We start from the raw sequence: 27,449 nt of genomic DNA, 5'->3' as shown, positions 1-27,449 counted from the left end.
TATTTACAGATAAACAATGAACGACTTCTAAATTACAAGTAAAGCCCGACAAGATTAGATTCTTACAAAAATTTTCTTTTTCAGATAAAAAAATTAATTTCATTTTCAACTTACGTTTCAAGATAGTTTACAATTAATTTCTTCTGTTAGCATTCGGGACCTTTTCTGATTTTACCCTAAAGCTTCTTGCAACACTAGCAAACAAATAAATGCGTGTTTCTTTTTTTCGACATTCTTAAAAAAAGCTACCGATGACGTGATAACGTATAGGTTTGTCACAACTCCATTATTATTTTCTTAGAAACGCAAAAAAAGTCTATTAAATAACATGAACTATTCATTATTCGTTGATGAATGTAATTATAATCGAAAGAACGTCAGCGGTTCAACAAACAATAGTGGAATTTACTCTTAACCTCCAGTTATATTAAAACTTAACATTATTGCTAATTACATACTGATGTCAACAAATAATGTATAATTTACTGCAAAAATTAAAAATGACATGAAAATAGTAAATTTATTTATAATACCATATTTATTATACCATGCAGTTATGTAGGCTTATCTATTAAAACCCATAGGTTTATTTCCTAATTTAATGAACATATATTTTGTTTCTTTTAAGTATATTTAAGTTTTATATGCTGGAAAATCGTTTCCTGTTTCCCTTATAATATAATCTTTCATAAATAAAAATGTGTTGTTTCATCAAAGCTTGTTTATCAATCCTTATAGAATACAAGCAGTTACATGTTTTTAATTAAATAATTTTTCTTTATTTTCATGTGAACTGTATTATAATCTATCAACTCATAGATGAGTCTCCATTCTTCATCACTCATTTTTATGTTTTTAAGTTCACCCACCTTTCAGAACTATTTTTATCATCTAATATTCACAGTATTATTGGTATAATTTAATCTATTATACTCATGGTAGGGTTTGTTAATCGTGTATACTCACACACTCATATACTCACAACACATCGTTTACATAAACTGATTCCTTCACTAGAACTTCTGCTGGTGATTTATTTTAATTGACATTTTGGCTTATGCTGCAGTTGGGTCATACAATGGAACACAAAACAAGGGTCAAATGACTGAATAATCCTTTCAAATTAATCCTTTCTTTTGAAAGGATTAATTTGCACTCCTTTTAAATCATAAATCTTTTGGCATTTGATAAAAGTGTTTTTGGTGAAAGTTTTACTGTTCAGCATTATGTAGTTCTCTTTCAGTCCATTTCCCAAAACCAGTTTAGTACTAGTACTGTTGTAATAGGAGTGCACATTACAGGGGTATTGGAATGCATACTCAAAGTGGAAGAGACGTATATGATTTATCAATGGAAGGTGTTTACCGGTGACGTAGATTAGTTGGTGAACGAGAAGGAGAAGATAACCTGGAAGAAGGAGGTTAAGGTCATTTCTTCTTCCTATTTTTTCTTGTGTGTCATCTGATTCCCTGTTGTATTATTTAAGATTAACTTTTTAGTGTCTGTGAGCTCTAAGAGTATTGCTGTGATGGCTAATAGAGGTATTTTTTGAATCTTGCTGACTTCATATATATTTCTTCCAAATTGTACTCTTCCTCTTAAAGGATCAGATAAGGGTAGATGGTTCATCAGGGTGATACATGTCCTTAGGAATAAATCATATTATGATTATTTAATGTGATACTATTAACTTTATATACGTGTATTCTGGAAATGTGTATTGTGAAGCTACCAAGTTAGAAACAAGAAGCTACTACAAGAAATAAGAAGTATAGTGCTTTGGTTTTTATTACATTTTATTTAGCTGGATGGATAATGAAAAAGCAAAGATATTGCAGTCAGTTTGGTGCAGTTTACTAGAATTTTAGTTAAAGGGTGGTTTACAGTAACTTGTAAAAGGTTCAAGCAGAACACAAAAATAAATAGTAATAACAAATTTGATTTATTTATAAGACTTTCAATGGATAATTGCTTGTTTTGTTTTGCTTCATGAAAAACTGTTGGCTCCTTTCAGGAAGCATCTCTTGTTTTTGGTTCTAAGAGATAATCATTAAAATAGCAGCTGTGTTGTCACATAAGGATCATTTCATTTACCAAGAAGTATGATGATTTTAAAAATATAAATTTATGCTATTTTATTTAAATTATGATCAGATAAAAAGTATTATAGGTTTAATTATGACTGTAATGGGTCAATTTTGTAATGTGGCTGTCTGAATTCTTTACCTTCAATTGAACCCAAATATGACAAAATTTTGTCACAATCTTATTTCTTCAAATCTTAATTCATTATTTGAGAATTTGAAATTACATTGATTTAAGAAAAAGGCTGTTCTTGGCAAAGCTACTGACACAATTAATTACTAGTTTTGAAAAATTATTCTTGGAGATACAAGAATAAAGAGAAGAACTTTTACTAATGCAACAATTATTTTATGGGTAAAAGAATGGCTTTTATCATTTCAAAAATGTTATTATTCTTCCTTTAATGTAGAGTATTTTGATTGGAACTATAATAAGGTTGAATCCTATTAATTGGAAAACTTTTTCAATTACAGAATTTATCCAACTATAGACTAAGATAGTTAGTTCATGGTATTTTATATATATATATATATATAACAGTTTTACAGAACAGTTTTACAAAATTAGGTATTTCATAAGAGGCTCTAAGCCCACTTAAAGTTTGGTATTTGATCTTGTTCAGACTGTTGATTTATAAAATAATGTTGTTAAATGAATTCTAAGAACTAAAATTCATGAGTAACATTAGAACTCAAACCTGCTTAAAAATAACAAAATTTTTAACTGATGTTTTGCAGCATCATACAAAAACTTACTCGGTGTCTTGCTGATAGGATTGTTACTTTTAAGTTCTAAAATATAATTTTTTTCTTCAAAGTAGTATAATAACATTTTTGAAGTAAATTGTTAAATTATATTGCTGGTGCATGTGTTAATTGCCAAGTTATAAAGTTAAGTGCATAAATATAGTAATAACTTTACTTTTTTATCATTTCAGAGAAATAATACATATATCTATACTATTGAAAAAGAAAAAGGGGAAATTGATATACAGAGGTTTTTTTTTGCTTGATATTGCCACATAAGCTTGAAGCTTGTGTGATGGATACGGAAATGTAGCTTTAATTAGACTGATAATAATAAAATAAAACAGTTATGTCTAATTACTTTTTATTCTAATTTTTATTAAGTTAGATAACATAAAAAAGATTTCAACTGATTTTGTATTACAAAAACATTGTTTTTTGCTTTGTTTTAAAATTCCAGTTTTACTAATAATATTTAATTTAAAAAATCTAGTAATTCATTAACATTTTTTTTAACACTTTTATTGACAAATAATAAGTCTATTTTAACATAAAATCTTCAAAGACGAAACGTTTTATAAATCAATGGTAAAGAGACAAACTGAAATATTATGCTGGTAACATTTGATGTAGTGAAAAGATTAAACCAGGAATTCACTTAATAATCCATCAGATAAAAGAAAATACAAAATATCATAAACTATGTCAATACTATAAACTATAGTATTAGTTTATGTGACATAAACTATGTAGCTTTGAGTAGCACAAAGCTACTCATTGTAAGTCATTACCCATTGTAAACATTGAGATAATCTTGTTTGTGATTACCCCAACGGTTTTAAATTACCACCTTTTGTTTTCATCAGATAGTTATTGGCACAAATAGCAGAGGGCACTGATATTCGATTAAACATCTCTATATACAGCTGTTATTATGTTCATTGGACATTATTGATTCTAACTTGTTGGGAAGAGGTTTACTAATGAAGAAAGAGTCTTTGATTTAAAAACCTGGTGCAATGGTGGCTATAATTTAATAATAAATGACTGGAATAATCATTTCAACACTGTTCTACCGACACGGAAAGCTGTCTAAAATTTATGAAAACGTCTTGAGAGAAATGCATCTGCAACAGACTGTCCCAGGTCAGGTAATTCATCATTAAGTGATGAAACTAAATTTAAAGTTTTACTAACAGTTATCCAGAGCCTTAAAATATCTACTCATGTGCTACCTCTCGAACAGAATATTTCTACAACTTCTGTTGAAGAATTTTACATAAGGCTAAATTCAAAGATTACATACCTCATCTCTCTTATGTGGCCTATTGGAAGACAATCCTGATAATAGGCTTCAATTTTGCGAAACAATTTAAATGAAGTAAGAGAAGGTGATAATGAGTTGTTTTCTAAGATAATATGGAGTGATGAGGCGACTTTCAAATTAACAGGCCATGTCAACAGACAGAACTGTACCTATTGGTATTCAGAGAACCATAGAATTGTGTTTTTGAGAGGCAGCTAAATCGATCTGGTGTTACGGTTTGAGGTGGTATCTCATGTCGTGGAATAATTGGGCCCTGGTTTTATGATGGAATAGTAACTGAGAGAAGTACCTGGAAATGTTGGCAACCTCTGTATGCCATTCCAAGTCTACAAATAACTACGAAAACTTCAACTTACTTTACTTTCAACATGATGGAGCCTCATCCCATTATGCAACAGTTGTCCAAACTGTGTTGATGAGTTATTCAGTGGGAAAGTTATTGTACGGCGAAGGGCAATAGAAATGCCACCCAGATCTCCAGATCTTGAACCCATAGATTTTTTCTTTTGTGGAATTGTTAAAGTCTACACCACAAAAGTGCAAAAAATTGAGGATTTGAGAAATGCTATTCAAAATGCTTTTGAAGAAATTGATTCCAATACATGACTACAAACAAGTATGCTTAACTATTCCAGGTTGTCTGCAGAAATGTATCAACAATGATTGAAAACAATTTAATAAATATTCATTTAGCTTCGATAGTGTTAGTTATGAAATACATTTTTTTTAATATTGAATAATGACCATTTTGATAGTTAGTGACTTTTGGCCTGCCCAGTTTGTGTGGCATATATTTATTGTCAAGGATCTGAAGGTGGAGAAAGAGTTCAAAATGTTTATTCAGAAAAGCATTTTTCTGTAAACAAAACAAATATAAATTAAAGTGTATTATTATAACCTTTTGATAGATGAGCATGGTCCTAGAATTTCACTTTTACTTTCATGAGTTATATAATTTTGAATCCATTAAACTTTTTAACCTCAACTATAATCTTTTTTAAACTAAATAGTTACTGAAAACATTGCTTCATATACATGGTTCATGTGAAGTATTGTATCTCAGTTACTTTTCACAGTAAGAATACTGTTTTCGGTTTATACTATTGTTAAAAAAACAGCTACTACTATGATTTTTAGAATTTGCTTTATTGTAGTTCCAAAACTAAACCTTTACAGAAATTTTTTAAGTTTTCTTTTATAAAAAAAATCCATAATATTCTAAAATATGTTCTCAAAGGTATAGTAGAAAAATATTTTGTTGACAATTGTGATATAACTGTCATTTTTATCTTTCATCTGGAAGGTTTTGGGTTGGAACCATTGTGAAGCTCGACATTTTTCACCGTTTTTGTATTTATTTGTCACAATCATGGCAAATGTATTGAGTAGTCAGTTTAATCTTATCAATAAACATTTTTGCTTTTTACATCAACAGGAAATCTAATAAATTAATTAACCTATTGATAAGATTTTTAGACTGTTGAATGTGACATCTGTTATTAAGTAGTTGTCATAATGATCCATTACTAAGGTTGTATAACCGGATTAAATAACCTAGTTATTTAGCAGGTTAATCCAAGGCATTAAATACACTTGTATTTACTACAACTCGTTTAATAATTTAATATTAATAAATGGTGAAATAAAAAAATTAATTTTTTTATGTACAGATGAAGTAAGTTCAAACTGTGCTGTAATTAATTTATTTTATTTCTAATTTTAGTTATCTTTTATTTTAAAGTGTATGAATACATATACTTTATTATATAGTCAAGAAGGCAGTTTCGAGCCCTTGACTTGGCAGTTTTTATCTGGATTTTTTAAATTTTATTAAGATATACTGTTAAAAGGTAACTGTTTTTTTAAACTTAAACTTTAAACTATTTTTAACTGGTAAACTGTTCAAAGTTAATTAATGTTAACTGTTAAAAGGTAAGTAAAATTCCCCTATAGGTTTCAGTTCTGTATGTCTGGATTTATATAAATATATATGTATAATAAATACATATTATTATTATTATTTACGATTATTACTCTTTAGGAGAGTGCGTGAACTTCAGTCAGTCATGGCTTTACCACCTTCTTCTCTTTTCTTTTCTTTCCAAAACCTCTTTGTCCTTTCTCACTGTGTTTGTTCTTCCTCTTCTCCATCCATCTTCTTGGAAGTTGGACATAGGAGAGGAAGAACTATTTAAGCATTATATATATATTCACAAACACACACACACACACACACACACACGTTTAAATTCTATTAAATAAACCATCTAACACAGAATATTGAGATAAGACATATATTACACTATTTAACATGCAATTTCCATTATTTTAGTATTTCTATTTTAACATATTTATTATTGCAATAATGGAATCATTTCAATCATGACTAAGGATGCTGGATCCTGCAAAAATACTTTCATGGAAAATTAAGGTAAGATATGTCTTATCTCAATATTCTGTAGTAGGTGGTTTATTTAATAGAATTTAAATGTAATTTTACAGTATAGAGGAGTAATATGAATCTTTAAAAAAATTAACTGCAGTAAAATAATATATACATATATATATATATGTGTATCATTTTTTTTTGAATATTCAAAATATTCATTAACATATTGACCAGTGTTAATAAAATTTAATATTAAATGAAATATAAACCCACAAAACACAGTAATTAGATAAGTTAAACTTAACATATTAATTTACAATAATCAATTTTTGCAGGATTCCACATCTTCAGTTGGAATTGAATTCTATTACTACATTAAAACATTCATTTTATAGTTTTATTTTAATTTCATTTTATATCATTCCAGTACTGGACAGCAGAAAAAAATTCAACAAATTGAAAATAAATTATAAAATGAATATGTTCTAATATAGTTACAAAATTCAATACCAACTGAAGATGTAGATCCTGTGAAAATTGATTATTGTAAATTAATATGTTATGTTTAACTTATCTAATTACTGTGTTTTGCTGCTCTATAGTTCATATAATATTAAGGTTAATTTTTTCATTTTTCATTTCCTGAAGAAATATGTCTTGGAAATTTGAATAACTGTAATACATGAATATGATATTTGTAATATTTGAATATGATATTGCAACTAAAATTCATAGGATATAGAGTGAGGTTTTACATAAAACTATTTAAAAGATATTGAGAAATACTGGCAAGGAATAAAGTCTGTTGTCAATGAGGTATCCAGAGGAAAGTTGGGTTTGAGAGGTATGAAAGGAAGCTGAGGATGGAGTGAATGATGTGACTGCTATGAGTACAACTGAAGGAAGTGACATATGTAACAGGAAGTAGACAGAGAATCCATGATAATGGCTTTTTCTCTGGGATTTGCGTGTATGGTGTTTAGTACCACTTCTAAGAGATAAAGAATACAGTTGAAAACCTGTAAACTAAGTTAGTTAGTTGAAAACTACGTGATAAATGGGGATTGTCCTATGCAGCAATGAAAAAACTATTCTCCAAAAAAAAAAATTATTAATAACTGATTTGTTAATATTATTTTTACTGAAATTTTTTATATTATGTCTACAGTATATTTTAATTTGTACACATATCTTTAAATATCATAGAAAATAAAAATATCATTATGATCTACTTCTATTTTTTTTAATCTTCCGTTACTAATAAGTTGATGTTTTATTGTTTAGTTAGTAATATGTTGTTTTAATCCATGCTACTATTAATAATCATGTTTTTGGGATTTAGTTTATTTTTTATTGAAAATTAGATAGAAATTTATAAATTTTATAAGAAGGTGTTTTCTTTAGCAGTTTTCAAAAGCTAAAGAAATTGGAAACTGATGGATTATTATTTTTATACATTTTTTAGACTTGTTTAAATTAAATTTAACCATAGAGTCAGATTGTAATTTTTTATAAGTAATATATCATTTTTATAAGGTGTGTATGTACCAGATATTCAAAACCACCCATTCCCCCATTTTAAAATGAGAAAAACTATTTTTTTTTTAAAAAACACTGTAAAGACAATATCCAAAAGAAAAAGTTCTGGAAGAGACAGTGTTTTTATATTTACTACAGAAAAATAACAAACAATTTAAGTACTGTAAATAAAAGCAACAAAGAGATAACAAATTAGGTGTTTACAATTACCTTGAAGTACTCATATTATTTTGATCGATAAAATTATTTCTGAGATTAATATTTCATATTTTGAGCTAATGTAATAGTATTTATTATTTCTCAAGGTCTTGTCATTTTAATATTATTTCTTCCGTTCTGTGACTTGAAGCCACATACCACCTTCAGCATTATAAGTAAATGTTTTCTTTTCTATTTTAACTGGAATTGGAGTTCTCACAGATGTTTCAAATCTAAATCGAGATAAAAGTGAAGCAATTGCCAATTTAATTTGCATCTTTCCAAATCGCATACCTATTGAAAATAAAATTCTCTTTTATATAATATCTAAACAAAGTTAATAATAAAAACAATAATTTCTTTTATAATTAAAAAAAAGATTAAATACTAAAATATTACAGATTTCAGTTTTTGTTTTGTAATAATATAATCATTTTTGTGAATAAAAAATTAAGTAGATTGTAATTAAGTTTCACAGTATAATAATGAAACATTAAACTTTATTTATTCGGTTTATTTTTCACCAGACATGATTTTTTCAGAAGTGATTTGTTTTAATTACATCATAAAATTCACAACAAGAAAGTTCCAAATTAATTTTAACATTTGGAAGATGTTAACAGTAGATACTGAATGTTTACCCCTTTCTGCTGATCAAATGTTCCCTGTAATTGAAAAAACTCTCAACTGTAGTAGATGTCCCAGGCAAAGATTCACAAATTCAACCATTTTAGAAATAGAGCAACATGAAATATCAGTCTTTTGAAACACCTTAAAAATTGCTTTCCATTTCTCTTCAATAGTATCTGATACTTTTTCGGAACTTGAACCACAACCTAACCTTTGGTTTTGAATTATCTGGTTCAACAAAATATGCTCATCAAATAGGTCATCAATATTTATGGAATATTTAATAATTTCATTAACAACTTGTGCACTCTCTTCTAAATCAGACGAGGTAATTTCAGTTCGTAAATTTGTCCGCTGAAACTTACTAACTTTATCAAAACTGGCTCTCCACAACTCTAATTATTGGGTACTAGAATTATAAAAATTGTCTATGCTTGAGAAGAACTTTTGTTCCTGAACATCATTATTTTTTTTTAGAGTGCAGTGCAATTCTTTGGCAGAAGATGGTGTAAATTTGTGAGTTTTTCTTTCCTGAAGTTGACAAATTAATTCAGAGTGTCTAAAATGCTTCTGTTGCTGTGATAGAATTAGCTTCCAGTTTCAGAACTACATTATTAAATAACTGTAGAGTACCATATAGAAATGTTAAAAACGGTTCACTTTCTAGATTTTCAAAAAAATCAAATAATAGTTTTGGCTATTTGTCACACAAGATAAGAAGTAAGAATTTAGGCCATCAAAAATGGAAAGAGTTCTTTCTACTGTAGGTAGCATATTAAGAAACCTTGTGCTACTATGAGATAATATTTTTTTGTAATCTGTTTCCACAAATTCACAGAACTTTAAGTTTTGTTACTCTTACTGTATGTTTATGAAAATATTTATAAATTTTTATAACAATAACTTCTATGTCCAAGGGTAGAGTATCACATGCTGTTTGAATTGTATTGAATACAATATGGGCTGAACAACCAATTCCTAAAATAGGGGTCTACCTAAATCACTTTGAACTTTTCTGAACACATTTTCATTGCCCTTTCTCTTCACACCACCAAAATTACTGTTAGTGTTATCAGCAGTAAACCAACTTTTATCCAAGTTTGTATTTTTTCACGCACTGCAAAAGATACAGAGTCAAAATTTGAGCAGTTTCACCTGACACTTCATTGGAATTTAAAAGTTTAACGTGAATTCCCTCCTCCAGACTGAAATATCATACAAAAATTATAACAAGTTTTACTTCACCTCTGTTTGAACTATCCATCGTTACTGTTACATAATTTTTTTCCAAAGAATGCAACAACATTATCAGATATAAATTACAAAATAACGTTAACAATAATTGCCGCGGTTTTGGTTCTAGCAGATAAAAATTTTGGGTCATATAACTTTTTAACCAGTTTTGATGTGCAGTCTGATGTTTTAAAATTGAATTAGTGTCTATCAATGTGGTATGAAATGTAGATTCTTTAGCAACACACTCTAGATCACTGTTATTGTTATTCCTATCTTTGGCTTTAAAAAAAATCTCTTATGTTTGCTGAAGCAGTAGAATTAATAGCACTCCTGTGTTTAGCTATTTTCATGTAGTGTTCAATATCACCTTTTACTTTATGTGCAACAGAAAATTCTTCAGTACATAGTGTGCAATAAACACGTTCATTGTTACTTCATTATGCAATTTCAAAAATTTGTATTCCTGTTGCAGGATAACATTAAACACACATTTTCTTTTTCCTATTAGTAAACAATGAAACAAAAAACGAATAGAGATAAAATGATCAAAAATGTGTAGACGAGTTACTTCCCACACGAAAACAACATGAACACATTTCCCCTGTTGTGTTGCCAAATGACTAAGTAAAAAGGACCGGAAGCCATGACTTTGTCAAAATCGATGTCAGTGCTTGATCCAAGGTCGGTTGAGAAATGGTTGTAAGAGAGTGTTTAAAAACGTGATGTCGAATATATAGGCATAAAAATTAAAAAAAATCCTAGCCAGTCATACAATTCATAAACCCCCGACATTTTTGCAACCTCGGACATTACTTTTTTTAGTGATTCCTAGTTTTAGACGGGTGATTTACTGAGAACATTTGGATGGGAAATTTACAATCTACCACCATGTAGTCCGGACTTAGCTCCTGATTACCATTTGTTTGGAAAACTGAAAGAATATTTGAGTGGTAAGCGATTTGCGGGTGACGATGAACATAAAAATTTTGTTAATCAGTGACTAAATAGATTGGCGGCAGAAGAATACGACGAGGGTATATTGAATCTGCTGTTTCGTTAAGATAAATGTCTTAATTCATGTGGCGAGTATATAGAGAAGTAGTGTAAGGTAGATAGTGTAAGAGAAATAGAAAATATTTATAAAGTTTTCAGAATAAAATTTTTTACAATGAAATGGTCTTTACTTTAGAGATAATCTCCATAATAATGTATACACATTTTTTATACTTTAGCAATAAAGTACCAACAGTTTACTGCTCAGCAGTTCAAAAGTTTAATTAGAATACCTTCAGATCAAAGAAGCTGTTTTAATGGAGGGCCTATTTGTTCTTAAGCATTTTTATGTATATATTTCATTATTGCCATGAAGTGATCTGATGTGAAGATGGTCATTGTGCTACCAGCGTAGAGCCAAATTGGCTGGTTCCAAACTTATAGTATTATTTTAATAATTAAGTTAAATTAATAAATTAATGTGTATAAATTAGAAAAATTCTGCAGAGTAGACATTGAGTAAACCGATAGCCTGACTAAGAAGGAAGTTGGTAGAAAAAGAATTACTTTCCACTTTTTGTGAGTGTTATATATGTATACAGCATGTTGAACATATGCTATGTGCGCATGTGAGTGTGCACACATGCTCATTCACAAATGGCAGTATTCATGTCTTTGTGTGTATATCTTAAACGTATTTAAGTGATAAAGTAATATAAGAATAATATTTTTACCAATACAAATCCTTGGGCCTTCTCCAAATGGTACATAGCTGTATGGTTGTATTTTGTGAATATTTTCTTTGCTAAATCGTTCTGGATCAAATTCTTCAGGATTAGGAAACAATTTTGGATCTCGATGCATTCCAATAACAGAAATAACAAATAATGTCCCTTTTTTAATTATTTTTCCATCGGGAAGAGTATAGTCTTTTAAACATTGTCGCTGTAGAGTTGGAACTGGAGGATATTTTCTTAGAGTCTCTGTTGAAAAATAATTGTTATAGAACAGTAATAAATTTAAGATGATCATTTTATTATTAAATTTTACAAATAAATAACTTTATATTGGAGTAATATTATTTAAAGTGATTTTATTTTCACTTTTGCATATTGTGCATGGCAGAGGTCAATATTATTGTTGTTTGAGTTTATAATGTTTATTTTAAAAGTTTTATTTTTTATCACTATATAACCAACAGACAATATTCAGATATTATTATATCAAAAAATGGTTTGTTAGCTTTTCAATATAATTTTGTAAAATTCTTATGTCAATAAACAGATGTGTTTTTAGTTCATTATGTAATTTAAAAATAACAAATATACAGATTTTTAATTATTAATGATAAAGAGAAAATACTTAAAAACTGTTTACAGACTTTGTTTGGGTAAGAAATTTCTAAGCTTTCTTTTAATAATTTTATTTAAATAACTGTTTAGCATAGTTCTTTCTTGTGTATAATTTTATGAGGCTCAGCTGTTAAATTTTGTTTACAAAACACTAGCGCGCTACACGGAGACAAAAGCTACTATCGAGTTGGGCGTGGTAGCATATGATAGCGAAAATCCTCCTCTACAAACCTGTGATAATGTGTTGAAATCCGTTTACCGGTTTGTTCTAAGTAGCAGTTAAAATGGAGTCGAGTACGACCAATATGCCAACACGGTTGAAACAGCGCGCAGTGATCGACTTTTTAACAGCAGAAAAAGTGAATCCTACGAATATTTTTCATCGTTTAAAAGCGGTTTACGGTAGTAAAACTGTTGACAGGAGTACTGTGAATAGGTGGGTGTTGAAATTTCGCGATTGTGAAGCTGGTAAAGCAACAATTGAGGACGTACCTCTTAGCGGACCACCGGTTTCTGTGACTGACGAGAAACATGGAAAGGAGATGAACGATTTGTTTCAAAGTGACCGGCGAATCACCCAGCAACGAATCGGTACTGAGTCAGGCATGTCTAAAGAACTAGACTATCTTATCGAGCTATTCGATTACCGTAAAATCTGTGCACGGTGGGTACCGCGCAAACTCTCTGATGGCTTTCTGCAAGCTGAAGTTTCAGCCTATTCCGCATCTGCCATACTCGTCGGATTTGGAACACTGTGCGACTTCCACTTCTTCCCTTATCTCAAGAGAGATCTCAAAGGTAATCATTACATCACCGTCGATAGGTGAAGGAAGTTGTGGCCGCTTGGATCCGACAAAAACCACCAGAATTTTTCAGTGACGGAATGCAAAAACTTGTAACATGTTGGGAAAAGTGCATCAGTGTAAACGGGGATATGTTGAAAAATAAATACTGAGTTTTATAGCGAAGGTGTTGTACTTTTATTTAATTTTTATTTCATTGCAATACCTCTTTTCATTACCATGCTACACATATATGTGCAAAATTTATATGCCGAGCCTCGTATAATTGTTGGTAGTTATGAGTTAATCTCACTAGCTTTTTACCTTAGGGTCCTAAAATCGATTTGCTCAACAGTTATTTTGATGGTAATATCTACATATGAATAATCACAAAACCTGCACCATTACTCTATATTTAAAAAAAAAAAAAATTACTAATGTGGAAAAATCTAATGTTTTTTATTGTGATCTTTCTAAAGTACATAAAAAATGTAAAGATGCCGGCTTAACCATATAATCACCAGCACTGAGTGCCTTCCACACTTCTACTGTTACTCTCCTGCAACTAGATTTTTCTTCATAATCTTCAGCCTCAATTTTTTATTACTGTAATAAAATCATGTGTATGCCTGATAACATGTCTAGCTAAGATTGTTATTTAAATGGAAAGCAGTTGGAACATTTTTCCTATTAATGGAAAAAATTCAAATTTAATTATTTCTTCATAAGAAAACGAGTAATAACATTTTACTTGTTCATAAATTGTTTATAAAAACTATACCGCAGTACGATGTAATTCTGTTTATTCAGATCCCTTTCATCTGAAATAATTTGGGGTAAGGATATTCTGAATTCATTATTTATTTTTTATCAAATTTCAGAAACTCTTTTCTTTTGATAATTTTGATTCAATTATGTAATTTCAAGTCAGTAAAGTATCATGAATTATACACAGTACAATAGATTTATTTTATTAATTTTTTTCAAATCGAAAAATCCAAATTTTTATAATTGCTCAATATCAACAAAAGAATATTGAACTCACCCCTGTCTCATTCAGTGAAATGTGAATGGCATATTGACTATTGGTAGGTATATCGCCTATTTTCAAAGCCTATTTTCTTCAAACTGGACTTATTGTAAGCAAAGTTTAAATGTATTGCTGAGAGGCATCTTAAAAAATTTCAAATGAGTTCCTTAACTGAGTTTTAATTGATCAACAGTTTAAATTTAGAAATACTTTACAAAGCGTTCTTACTTTGTAGGAATATAATATTTTTTTTTTTTTAACTTACCACTTATGACCATATCTAAGTAAGGAAGCTGATGGAGAACATCATAAGATAAATCAGATCCTGCTTCATCGAGCTCATCTATTAGTTTATCCTGAACATGAGGATTCAAAGCCAACTCATACAGGCAGAAACCCAATGTAACAGAGGTTGTTTCAAATCCAGCCGCAACAAAAACAAATGACTGTGCTGCCATTTCTTCTAGGGTTAAATTTACCTGATTGTCTGTTGAAAAGAATTTTATTAATATTAAAGCATATTCATAAAAATTGTAAAATTACATTTTAGAAATCTTTATCATATTTAAAAAAATATCAATTAAAACTTAAGTAATAATAATACTGGGATAAATAAACATACTGAATGTAATTTAAACATTATCCATTTCTTGATTTACTTAATAGGTTATCTACTGCATACAAAGTGATATTCTAGTAGTCACATAGCTTTCTTGTATTCTAACATCCTTAGCACAATTTGAACAAATTTTAGGCACAGGCTACAAAATACTGCAATGCAAGATTCAGTTGAAAAAAAATAGGCAAATTTTAAAAAGAGAATAATAATAATAAATGGTAGACGGGAAACTTCAGACAGAAAGATAATATTTGATAGAAAACTGACAATAAAAAATACGTTAGAAAAACAATCAAATAAATAATAATACATAATTTAATAAATTATATTTTTATTATTTCTGAAAAAAGTATAAACTAGTTCAAAAAATTATTTCTTAAATAAGTATTTTATTGTTATCAGTTTATTTTATTATATAGGTCACTTCAGAATGTGTGCAATTAATTCTAAAATTAATTAAAAATAGGAGTGATTAAAGTTTTCAAAAATAAAAAGTCTCATAAAGAGTCGATCTTCAAACTTTTTTTATAAACTAACAAATTCAAACACAACTTGATTGTTTGTTTCTTGAAATCATATTTAGACAGATCAGATGTAATTTATTTACAAAAAAAAAAACGCATAATAATTTTGTAAATAAGAATGTGATTTTCTAGAAATAATAATTATAAAAATATTAATGAATAAAACATTTATATGGCTGCCATTTTGAAATGTTAAGTTTAAATTTGCCGCAGTTATTAGAGAATAATGTTGCAACCAAATTCACAAATATAAATGTAATATCAAATAATAAATCAGATATAAATTTTAATTAAAAAACACACACATATACAAACAGAAAGAAATTAGAAGTGGAAATAAGTATCTTCTTAAAGAAGAATTTCTGTTAATTTTTGTAAACGTAGATGTGACAAATTTTCAATTATACTCTATGTAAATAAAATACATGCAGTACAAAGTATATATGTTGTACATAATCATCTGATAATTAAATTTTTACATAAATTATGTAGTTATTAAGCGCTTATTAAATTTTATAAAATAAATACAATTGATATACGTATAATGAAATAATAAGATGATAATGAGGAAGATAGTAGTAAGAAATTAAATGTCAAATACAATATACGGTAATTGTAGAATTTTATTGTATTTAATGGTAAAATTAAAAAGTGTGACTGAATAATACAGGCATAAAAAGCAGACTGGCACAGGCAAGAAGAACATACATATGTTAAAAAAAATTTGCAAGTATTAAAATTTAGACCTCAGAATTGGAAATAAGTTCTTGAAAATTTTGTTTGGAGCATAGCACTTATTAATATGAAAAACCCTTTGAAATCTGATGAGGATATTGGAAATTAAATGGGTTGATAAAATTCAAAATGAAGAATTCTAAGTAAGGCATGAAAGGAGAACAATTTGTGGAAGAAATGAACTAAATTGGTGGGTTATATTAGTTTAGCTAATTTGGCAACAGAGGAATGTGTAAGAGAGTAAAAACTGCAGATGAAGATAAAAATTGGTGGTATTGGTTAAGTTATTAAAAAAATTTATTAATGCTTGCAGATATTGCTACTAAAAATTTTTATGCAGAAGGGTAGGTATTACATATTGAATTAATGCACCTTTTAGTGATTTAGATTTAAGGAATTTTCTATATAAAATTCTTTAACTCTATTGAAGGATAAAAAAGCATCCAGAGATGACAGTATCTATTATGAATGTTTCAAAAATGCTCCCAAAATAATGTTTGAACAAATTTCTGGTTGTTTACAACAAGATTTTTGAAACAGGTAGGGTGCTAGATTCTTTTAAGACTATCTTGGATTGATAAGAATAAATTGCTGAAAGAATTTCAGGTAATTTTCAGAAAGAATTATTGCAAGATGGATAATATCTTTACAAGTATATCAGAATATGGTTCTGGCTTGGGCCGAGACCTTTGATAAGAAGAACCTTAAAAAGGTATCTGCTCTGTAGAGTAGACCTGCAATACGAATTGTGTCTGCATATAAGATGGTATAAAAAAAAGCAGTAGAAGTCATAGTGGGAATACCCCCTGTTGGGCTTCGGGTTCTGATGTTTCGATGAGTTAATCATGGGATACCTAAAAGTGAAGCTAAAAGACAGATGCTTGAAGAGTGGCAGACACAGTGGGAAACATCAGACACTGGAGGCTGGACTAGAAGGACAATACCCCAAGTCAATGTATGGTCAAGGAGGTATGGAGAGGTGGGCTTCCTTCTCACACAACTGTTAACTGGACATGGTGAGTTTGGGGCCTCCCTCCATTGTTTTGGTAGGTGGATGACCCCAGACTGCTGATGATATAATGAAATTGACATGGTAGAGCACTTGATATACAGATGTAATAGATGTGACGAGATTAGTCACTCATTTTGGATAAATCAGTTGCATCCGGAAAACATGCTACAGTACATGCTAAAAGGAAAACATGAATGGGATAACGTAGCTTTTATGGTAACCAGAATAATACAAATCAAGGAGAGACGCTAGGGAGTGGGATGGTGACAGATACTGGAGGTAGGGGTGACAGATACAAGGGCAGCCCTGCTCATGAGAGGGTGGTTTGCTGAGGTGGGCCGCTCTTGATGATTGACTGGGAACACTTTGAGTTTGGGGAAAATTGAAAAGATTGGAGACCAGGCTAGATCCCCTCCTTGGAAGGGAACTGGTTTGAGGCATGGCACAAAGACAGAGTCCCGGCCTACTGGGTAAGCGACACCTGGAGGGCACGGCATCGCCAGATTCTGTGGAGTTCTGGGAGGTTAGAGACCAGGCCACCACAGAGGATGTGCAATGCGTAACTGCTGAACCATCTTCAGTGGTCTTGGGAAAAAAAGTACATCAGAATAAAGCTAAGTGTAAAAAGACAAAAGGTTTATGGTTTTTGGTGGACTTGTTTACAGCAACTGATTGTATAAAATGATAAGTTTCACTTTATGAATTATGTTCATTTTGAAACTTGGAACTCAATCTTGATAATTTCAAGGTTAAGATTTTTAGAAATGGTTGTAAACAAGCCAAACATGAAAAATGGTGGTTCAGAAATATGCAGATGAAAGTAACAAACAATTACAAGCATTTGGAAATTAATTTTACATCAGTGTTACCGATGGGGAGGGGTTTGCAAGAAAGTCTTCTAAAGCTAAGCTAGCTTTGAACACCTTTAACGACATAATTTAGAATAATAATGTTCTCTATTTAGAAAAGAACAAAATTTTTAATGGTATGATAAAGATAAAATTTTGCTATGGGACTGAAGTTAGGGTTCTACAAAATATATGATAATTTAAGAAAAGGTGCAACAATTTTTTTAGAAGAAAAAAGTATTTAATTTACCAAGTTATGTATTTAACTACAATTAGGATATATATATATATATATATATATATATATATACTCTCAATTTTCCTTGATATATTAAAGTTGAACCTCAATTATATTAACAAAGTTATGGGTTTAAATTCAGACAGATATACAAACATTCTTCTAAGAGAGATAATAGATAGAAAAACATTATTTATATAAAGAATGATGAGATAGATTCAATGAAAATGATGTGGTAATCGATTTTAATGAGTGTAAGAGATGTTAAAAATTGATGAAATAATTTCTAAAACTAAAAATAGTTTGAAAAAAGGTTAAAAAGAAAATTTTATAACAAATTTGGATGTTTTTTTGTGAATTAAAAATTAATCTAGATTGTATTTGTGGCTGCAATGGAAATTTAATAACCTGTTTTTTTTAAACCGAGAATAGAAGCGATCAACCCTAACAAATATTCTTCTTACGTAACAAGCCTGAAACTTTTTTCTGTACAAAAAAGAGAACAGGATGTCTTTCACTTTTCTGCTTTATGCCCTATTTTATGAAATTAGATTTAAAATTTTTTTCTCCAAAAACAGGTTAAATATGAAAGAATAAATTGAGTTTTTAAATGACAAAAATTGGATTGTTATAATCTAGTATTGTAAAGAAGCCTGACAGTTTAGGTACAATCTAATTTAAAATTAAAAAAAAAATAATAATTTTAGACACTATTACTATAACATACAGATTCATGTAACTATTGTTTACTATGTTTTAAACTGTCATGTTTATTCTTTGTTTATCTTTTTAAATTAATTTTGTGTTGTTCATAATGTATGTAGCTAAGATGCCTGTATGGTAGGTACACTAGTTTCAGTATCTTTCATTATTTTTCTAAGTATGCACAGCAGAACAGTTTAGGATTTTAGGCAGTAATCTCAATGTTTTGTCTATTATAGTCTACTAATTATTTCAGTTTACTAAAATTATAATTAATGTTACTTTTTTATTATTTTTGTTATTTTTTGTATATTAAATTGTTAAATTGAATTATTTAACATGCTTGTCAATATGAGCACATTAAATAGAAGAATGTAATTAACTGATTATTACTACATTATTATTTATATAAAGTTTTATTTTACTATTATTGTAACGCCGGTTTATTTCTTATTTATAATTTATCTTTTGATTTTGTAAGCCAAAGTATTATTATTTTTTGTATCTTTAATGAATGGATTGTGTTATTCTAAGCAGGTAATAAACAGAAGCCTGGTAATACAGATACAATTATAAATAAGAATTTATTTATTAATTTAGTTAATGTTATTGCAGTAGAAGTTTGTTTCGTTTTTTATACTGCATACATTTATTGTTGTCACTCCTCATGTGGTCCAATGACCATGAGTATCATGCCAAGTGTTCAAATCTTTTTTATTGTATTGTAAGTGACTTGTGTTCAGAAGAGAAGCTTTTATTATAATTATTATTATTATTATTATTATTATTAGTAGTAGTAGTAGTAGTAGTAGTAATAGTAGTTAGTTACCTTTTTTCAATTCTCCATTATTTTGAAATTCTTTATTATTTTTCAGTTCTATTAGAAGCTGCATAAAGTCATCTCTTTTGATATTATTGTTTTCACGATATTCTGTGCTTTCTTTGACAACATGCATGTAATAATCTTCAACAGCTTTTGGTACAAATCTTATCTGCATTAATTTTGCAATAAATTTAGCAGAAAGAGTTAGCGTAATTCTAAACATCTGTAGAGTTGAGGGAGCTGAAAACATACTTGCTACTTTTCTCAAATCAGTATTTTCATTTTTGAAGTTATTTCCTTCCAATCCAAGGGCTACACTGGATATAACATCTAATCCATATCGACCGGTAACATCTTTAAAATCAATATCACTTTTTGATGATAATTTTTCAACATATTTATTTAGTTCTACAGCACATTCTTTAGCAGTAGGAAACATCATCTTCATTTTACCGCTGGTAAATGTTGGACTAAGCTTTGCTCGAAGATTCTTCCACTTTAATCCTTCAAGGGCAAAGAGGTGAGCTGATAACGGATCAACAGCTTCATTAAAATAAACACCTCTATCAACAAAATTACTGAAATCTTTTACTAATACATTCTTTATAATTGCTAAATCTTTTATCATAATTTGTGGTTCCAAAAATGAGTAAAACCCAATGTATTTTTCATTTTTAGCTTTGTTGTAAAAATCAAGAAATATTTCGACTAAACTGGTTTTTTGACAAATTAAATTACCAATAGAACCAAAAGGAAATGTTCCAGAAATATAAGGAATTCCATTGTTTTTCCAGTAAGTGAAACGATATGCAGAAAATATATAAATTATAGCATATAAAACTGCAAAAATGATTGCTATGTTGATCCATAAGCTATCAAATATGAAAGTAGCAGCCATCTGTAACTGAATAAAAACCTCTGTATATTGCTATAATAAAAAAATCAAAAATTAAATAATTCAATAAAAATATAATAACAACTCAATACAGATCACTAACTTATCAGTTTATCTATCAGAGATTTACCTAAAACTTATTTTTTTACAATTCTATTAGTCATTCTTTAAAATTTTCCTGTTAAATTACTTAAATACACTTTTTCTATTTTACTGAATTATCAATAATAGCTGTATTCAGTTACTCTACTTGGGAATTCATCTGACAAATAGAGTAACAAAACAGAATTTATCAACAGAGATGCGTTTTGATTCTTATATCAAAAGTTCTGAACTATCTATTATATTTATAATTTCAGCTTTGAACCTTAATTATAATTTACTTAATTATTTATTGCAGTAATAATAATATTTAATGTAAAAAAACTGTTCTACTGATACAATGCAAATAGAAATTTTATATGTTTGATATTTAAGAATGTAAAGAAGAATATCTAGTATAACTGTTTGGAATTTCTGTTGTATATATATTGATTTGAATAAATTGTCCAGTTCATGAACTAAATGTCCTATTAAATAAATATTTTAGGTTCATATATTTTATTTTATCCCATAAAGACCAACAATAAGCGCATCTGACATGTCCTTATAATATTGTGGGTCGTACAGTCATTATAACATTACACTTTCATAAATTACAAATGATATAAATACAGATTAAAGTACAATAAGTATCATCAAAGACTAATACAGAGTGATTCAAAGAAACGGGAAATTTAAAAAAATTAAATAACGTTAATGAAATTTTTTTTTAGAAAATGAATTTTATTTCATGTAATTGTACAAATGTTGCCATTTTAGGATACATACATTTTAATTTATTTTTTAAAGATGACATCTTCCAGGTGACCTACTCTTCTACGTAAACACTCACGAAGTCTCTTCGTTAAATTGTTCATGGTTTGACGTAACATCTCAACTGGAATTTCCGCAATTGCTTCTCAGATCTTTGCCTTCAGTTCTTCCGTTGTAGCAGGTGTACTGTGGAACACTTTGCTTTTAAGGTGACCCCACAAAAAGTAATCGCAAGCTGAGAGATCAGGCGATCTGGGAGGCCATCTAATGTCACCATTTCGTGAAATGACACGTTATCCAAACAATCGGCGTACAGCTGCCATCGATATTGGTGCAGTATGTGACGTTGCTCCGTCTTGTTGAAACCAGGCTGTGTTAAGAATCGGTTCCACAACAAAGGTTTCAAGCATGGCTACGTAACGAGCCGACGTCACTGTAATCGCAAGACCGTTGTCATCCTCAAAAAAATAAGGGTCTATAACACCGTAAGATGACATAGCACACCACACGGTCACTTTCTGGCTGTGCAACGGACGCTGGTGTAGCTGCGTAGGATTTTCTTGTGCCCAGTATCTGAAATTTTGCTTGTTAACAAATCCACTGAGGTGGAAATGCGCTTCGTTTGACATCCACAGTTCGTGAACAAACTCTTCGTTATCATTTATCTTCTGAAGCATTACATTACAGAATTGTGCTCGCACAACTGCATCGTTCGGTTTCAGTTCCTGGACGATCTGCAACTTGTACGGATGGTATTGCAAGTCCTTCACTAACATTCTTCGAACACTTGAACTATGCAATTTTAAAGGTGCTGAGAGACGACGGATTGACCGATGTAGACTTCGTGTGACAGCATCTTGTAAAGCTTGAACATTCGGTGTTGTACGGACGGTTCGCTCACGGCCTGGAGGTTTCTTTTTCATTGCCAAACCAGTTTCCTCAAGATTAGATATCCATGTTTAATTGCATGTGCTGATGGAACACGATCGTGCCGTTCCAGATTAAAATGACGGCGAAATTCTCTATGCGCTCCCTCCACACTGTCATTGTTTTTGTAAAACGTTTTGATAGCAAATGCACGTTGCGCACCACTCCAAGGATCCATGACAACAAAATGGCAGGTTAGGTTAGAGAGGCTGGCGCCACTTATCAAGTGGTACCAATCGCCCACGGCTACCAACACAACTATCAAAATTTCCCGTTTCTTTGAATCACTCTGTATTACGTACAAATTTACTTGCATGTGTTAGTGCTTTTAGTGACATAGTTATTACTATAATCTATAGCTTATACCCTATAGATTATAGTACTAACCATCAGTCAGTTTTACCACAAACACAAACACGCGCGCAAACACACGCGCGCGCGCGCACGCACACACACACACACACACACACACACACATTCATTTACTTTGTGTATATTTGTACCCTTTTTGCTTTATACTATTTCTAAACTACGTAACTTGAGTAAAACAATAAAAAAAAAAAAGTTAAAATATAGACTTTGGTCTTCACCGCATTAAATTTAATTGTCATTAGTACATAAATTTGAATAATGGCTGAAAAGAAAGAGAAATTAATGAAAAATAAATTCATTATAAAAGGTCAATCAACTTCCTTCAACACCGTTAACGTTTAATCGTTGACCAATGGTAGAAATATTAGAAATTTAAAAAAATCACTGTACCCTCTCATAACAGGTATAAAGATCACCATGTTTATGCTTTAACTGAAAGTATCTAATTCATTCCCAGTACATAAAAAAAATCTCAGACACTACATATATGATTTGATTTTGTATTTTTCTTTTTTTAATTTAAATTATTTTGAATACACAGAAGATAAACTTTGATAGCCTCTGATAAACTCTCCCAACAGATTACGCGTGAAAATAATAATGATCTCTAAATTTGTTTACCATCAATTTTAACATATGTTAAGATTTTCATATTATATTTAAATTATGAAGCTGTCACAAGCCATAAAAAGATGAAAAAATCCTCTTTTTTCCTCTTTTAACTTTTTTTGTTAAAATTGATCCTTAAAAATGAATTTAGACAGTAAAGAGCTTTAATTGGGGACGTAATATCAATTTTTACTATGAAACCTAACTCAGGCATATTCTTTCGTTACTTAAGATGTCATTCAGTAAAAAAGGTGAGGTAATTTTTTTAATCTGTTTTGTTTATAAAGGTCGACTTACATTTATCTAGAGATTTGCACCATTATTCCTTTTATGTATTCGTCTGTGCATCAACAAAATGTTCAGCTTATAAATAAAACAAGAGGAAACCACTCCTCATTAGATCTGATACAGATGGCATTGATTTGTAATTCTTAATTATGGCTATGCAAATTTTTTCTGTGATATTTATCGTAGGTTAGATCTCCTACATCCGTTATCATTATGGCATTGATAAACAGAAATATCCACAATTCTTATACATTTTTTTTTCATGATTTCAGTGATGAAAATTATTCAAAGATATAAATTGGTGCTGTTTTTCTAATGGTGATGTAAAAAGTTAATTTTTTTAATGTAAAAATAAAGTTTATTTAACATATTTTTACATTGCCCTATAAATTATAGCATAAATATGAAACAGCAAACTTACTTAATAAATAATCTATAAAAATAAATAAAATACATTATATACTTACATTTAATATAAAATTAACTCTTGTGTGATGATTACTGACAACAGTGTCAGTAGCTTACATCAGAAAATTAAATTTTAAACAATAACATCTTTCCTAGCTTAAAATATAACACAAAATAATTTAAAAGACCAGTATTCTCAAATTAATATTTTCTACTGAGTCATAATACGTTAAAAATTATTTCACCTAAACTTCTTTGATTTTAAGATAGCCTACCTCTTTTCATAAAGTGCAGATTTTTTTCTTAAGGTAGTAACTGAATTAGGCAAGGAAAATCCCTCTTTCTTGTAGAGGTGAGATTTAGGTAGTCTGATCTTCCACCTGATGAATACGTTTGTAGAATATATATTTGTATTTTTCTTTGTGTTAGCACATATATACATATATACACTCAGATGTACTTATACTGAACATTAGAAAAAGTATATTGTACTTGTATTTGACCTTCTAATTTTTAATTCACATAAGATAACATTTAAGTATTTTTATAATGTTGTTCTATATCTTTAATTCTTAAGAAACATTGTAATTTTTTTTAATGTTAAATAAAGCTTTTAAGAATTTTTTTTCCATTAAAAAAAATTTTAGAACAGAGACAAAAATATAATTCAAAGAAAATATAATTTAAAATTTTATCTGTTCTTTTATAAAAAAAAAGACTTTGCTATTAAATCATCTATTACTACATTCTAATTGAAAACAAATTCCTAAACCATATGTTTGGTTTTAATATTACTTATTTTAACTCCTTTTTCTTAATATGCAGACTATACATATTAGTTAACTGTGATTAATATATCAAGAAATCCAGCTATTCAAATGATAATTGTTGAATAACTTAAGTAATTACTGAAAATTATAAGCCCAATAATTATTATACAAAAGTATTGGGATATTTGTTTCAGTCTATTTTTGTGTTTAAAAGGTGTGTGAAGTATCAGAAGTATAAGTCTCACAAACCAGAGTTGCTTTCTATGAGAATAATGATGCTCATTACATAGTCAACTCTGCAGTGTAAAGATTGAAGGACAAGTATTACCTGCATTTAAAGTGGCCTTGATTTCTTGAACATGACAGTATTTTTACTACAGGGTAGAAGAAAACAGTAAACTACTTCATTTTTCATTTTCTTACTAAGCTTGTCATGAAATGCTTGTTATTTTTATGAATAAATCAGAATGCTTTTGTGATTAATTGCATCTTATAAAAGGTCATCTAATAATAATTATACTCATAGGCTATCTCCCAAACAGAATATTTCTACAACTTCTGTTTCGAGAGTTTTACATAAGGCTAAATTCAAACATTACATACCTCATCTCTTATGTGGCCTATTGGAAGATAATCCTGATCATAGGCTTCAATTATACGAGACAATTGAAATGAAAGGTGATAATGAGTTGTTTTCTAAGATAATTTGGAGTGAAGAGGCGACTTTCAAATTAACATGCCACGTCAACAAACACAACTGTACCTATTGGTATTCAGAGAACCATAGAATTGTGTTTTTGAGAGGCATCTAAATTGATCTGGTGTTATGGTTTGGGGTGGTATCTCATGTCATCGGGCCCTAATTTTATGATGGAATAGTAACTGAGAGAAGTACCTGGAAATGTTGGCAACCTCTGTATGCCATTCCAAGTCTACAAATAACTACGAAAACTTCAACTTACTTTACTTTCAACATGATGGAGCCTCATCCCATTATGCAACAGCTGTCGAAACTGTGTTGATGAGTTATTCAGTGGGAAAGTTATTGTATGGCGAAGGGCAATAGAAATGCCACCCAGATCTCCAGATCTTGAACCCATAGATTTTTTCTTTTGTGGAATCGTTAAAGTCTACACTACAAAAGTGCAAAAAATTGAGGATTTGAGAGATGCTATTCAAAATGCTTTTGAAGAAATTGATTCCAATACATGACTGTACAAACAAGTATGCTTAACTATCCCAGGTTGTCTGCAGAAATGTATCAGCAATGATTGAAAACAATTTAATAAATATTCATTTAGCTTCGATAGTGTTAGTTATGAAATAATTTTTTTTTTTGTATTGAATAATGACCATTTTGATTGTTAGAGACTTTTAGCCTGCCCAGTTTGTGTGGCATATATTTAATGACAAGGATCTGAAGGTGGAGAAAGAGCTCAAAAAGTTTAGTGCAAAAATGTTTATTCAGAAAAGCATTTTTCTGTATGTAAAACAAATATAAATTAAAATGTATTATATACTTATGGTAGATGAGCATGGTCCTAGAATTTCACTTTTACTTTCATGAGTTATTTAATTTTGAATCCATTAAGTTTTTTAGCCTCAACTCTAAACTTTTAAACAGCATGGTTACTGAAAACATTGCTTCATATACATGGTTCATGTGAAGTATTGTATCTCAATTACTTTTCACAGTATGAATATTGTTTTCAATTTATGCTGTTGTTAAAAAAAAGTTAAAGTTGAATAGAAGCATTGAAACTTATTGTTGGGTAAATTGATTTATATAAGAACAGATGATTTATATAAGTACAGTAAGCAAAGAATCAGCCACTATTATGATTTTTAGAATTTGCTTTATTGTAGTTCCAAAACTCTTTACAGAAATTTTTTAGGTTTTCTTTTATAAAAAAATCATAAAATTAATATAAGGGGACAGTAAGAAATTTAAATACATAAAAATTAGAATAACAGCTCATTATATAACAAAGTAAATCATCCATATCCTTCATCACTTACTGGTGAATTTTTTCTAGCTGCTGTCTAATCATTGTAATCTACACAGTACCAGACTAACTTTCTACTACTTTTAACCAACAGACTTATCCATGGACAAAAAAATAAGTACATTGAGTGTCCGTGCTAGACGTATCCAAAAGTAAAGGCTTATAATTAGAATAGCAGTAGCTATAATATCTTAAACGTAGGCTCAATCGACAAGAAATATCTTCTACAGTTTTCTGTATATTAAGGTCAGAAAAATAACGTGTGCAGGCAAGCCAACTCACAATGCAATTCAAATGCAGTCAGTCAAGATTGTTTGGTTAGCATGGTTTCAATCAGTTACACGTATTCAACGGCGTGTACGAACTGAATGTAATATCAATCTTCCTACATGCGAGTTTATTCGTCAGTGGGATACAAATTAAAGAGAAACTGGAAGCTTAGTTTCAGAAACTGGAAATCATCATAAAGTTTCAGTAGTGACAAGACTATGGATCGTCTACGCGATACATT

General features: G+C 29.5%; 1 protein-coding gene across 1 annotated transcript in view; it reads right to left on the bottom strand.

Annotated features, from left to right (window-relative positions):
• Positions 1-24,662, bottom strand: part of LOC142321296 (uncharacterized) — a 51,702-nt gene extending 27,040 nt beyond the window's left edge. The window contains exons 1-6 of the mRNA XM_075359293.1: positions 24,438-24,662; positions 19,815-20,712; positions 14,573-14,794; positions 11,878-12,126; positions 8,412-8,578; positions 4,515-4,682 (exon numbers count right to left, since the gene is read on the bottom strand). Coding sequence (XP_075215408.1) covers positions 4,515-4,682; positions 8,412-8,578; positions 11,878-12,126; positions 14,573-14,794; positions 19,815-20,706 — 1,698 coding nt within the window. The 5' untranslated portion in view covers positions 20,707-20,712; positions 24,438-24,662. The remainder of the gene's footprint in view (positions 1-4,514; positions 4,683-8,411; positions 8,579-11,877; positions 12,127-14,572; positions 14,795-19,814; positions 20,713-24,437) is intronic.
• Between the last annotated feature and the right edge of the window lie 2,787 nt (positions 24,663-27,449).

This window comes from Lycorma delicatula, chromosome 3 (genome assembly GCF_047948215.1).
Source record: "Lycorma delicatula isolate Av1 chromosome 3, ASM4794821v1, whole genome shotgun sequence".
Classification (NCBI taxonomy): domain Eukaryota; kingdom Metazoa; phylum Arthropoda; class Insecta; order Hemiptera; family Fulgoridae; genus Lycorma; species Lycorma delicatula.
This window is presented reverse-complemented; position numbering and strand designations above follow the sequence as displayed.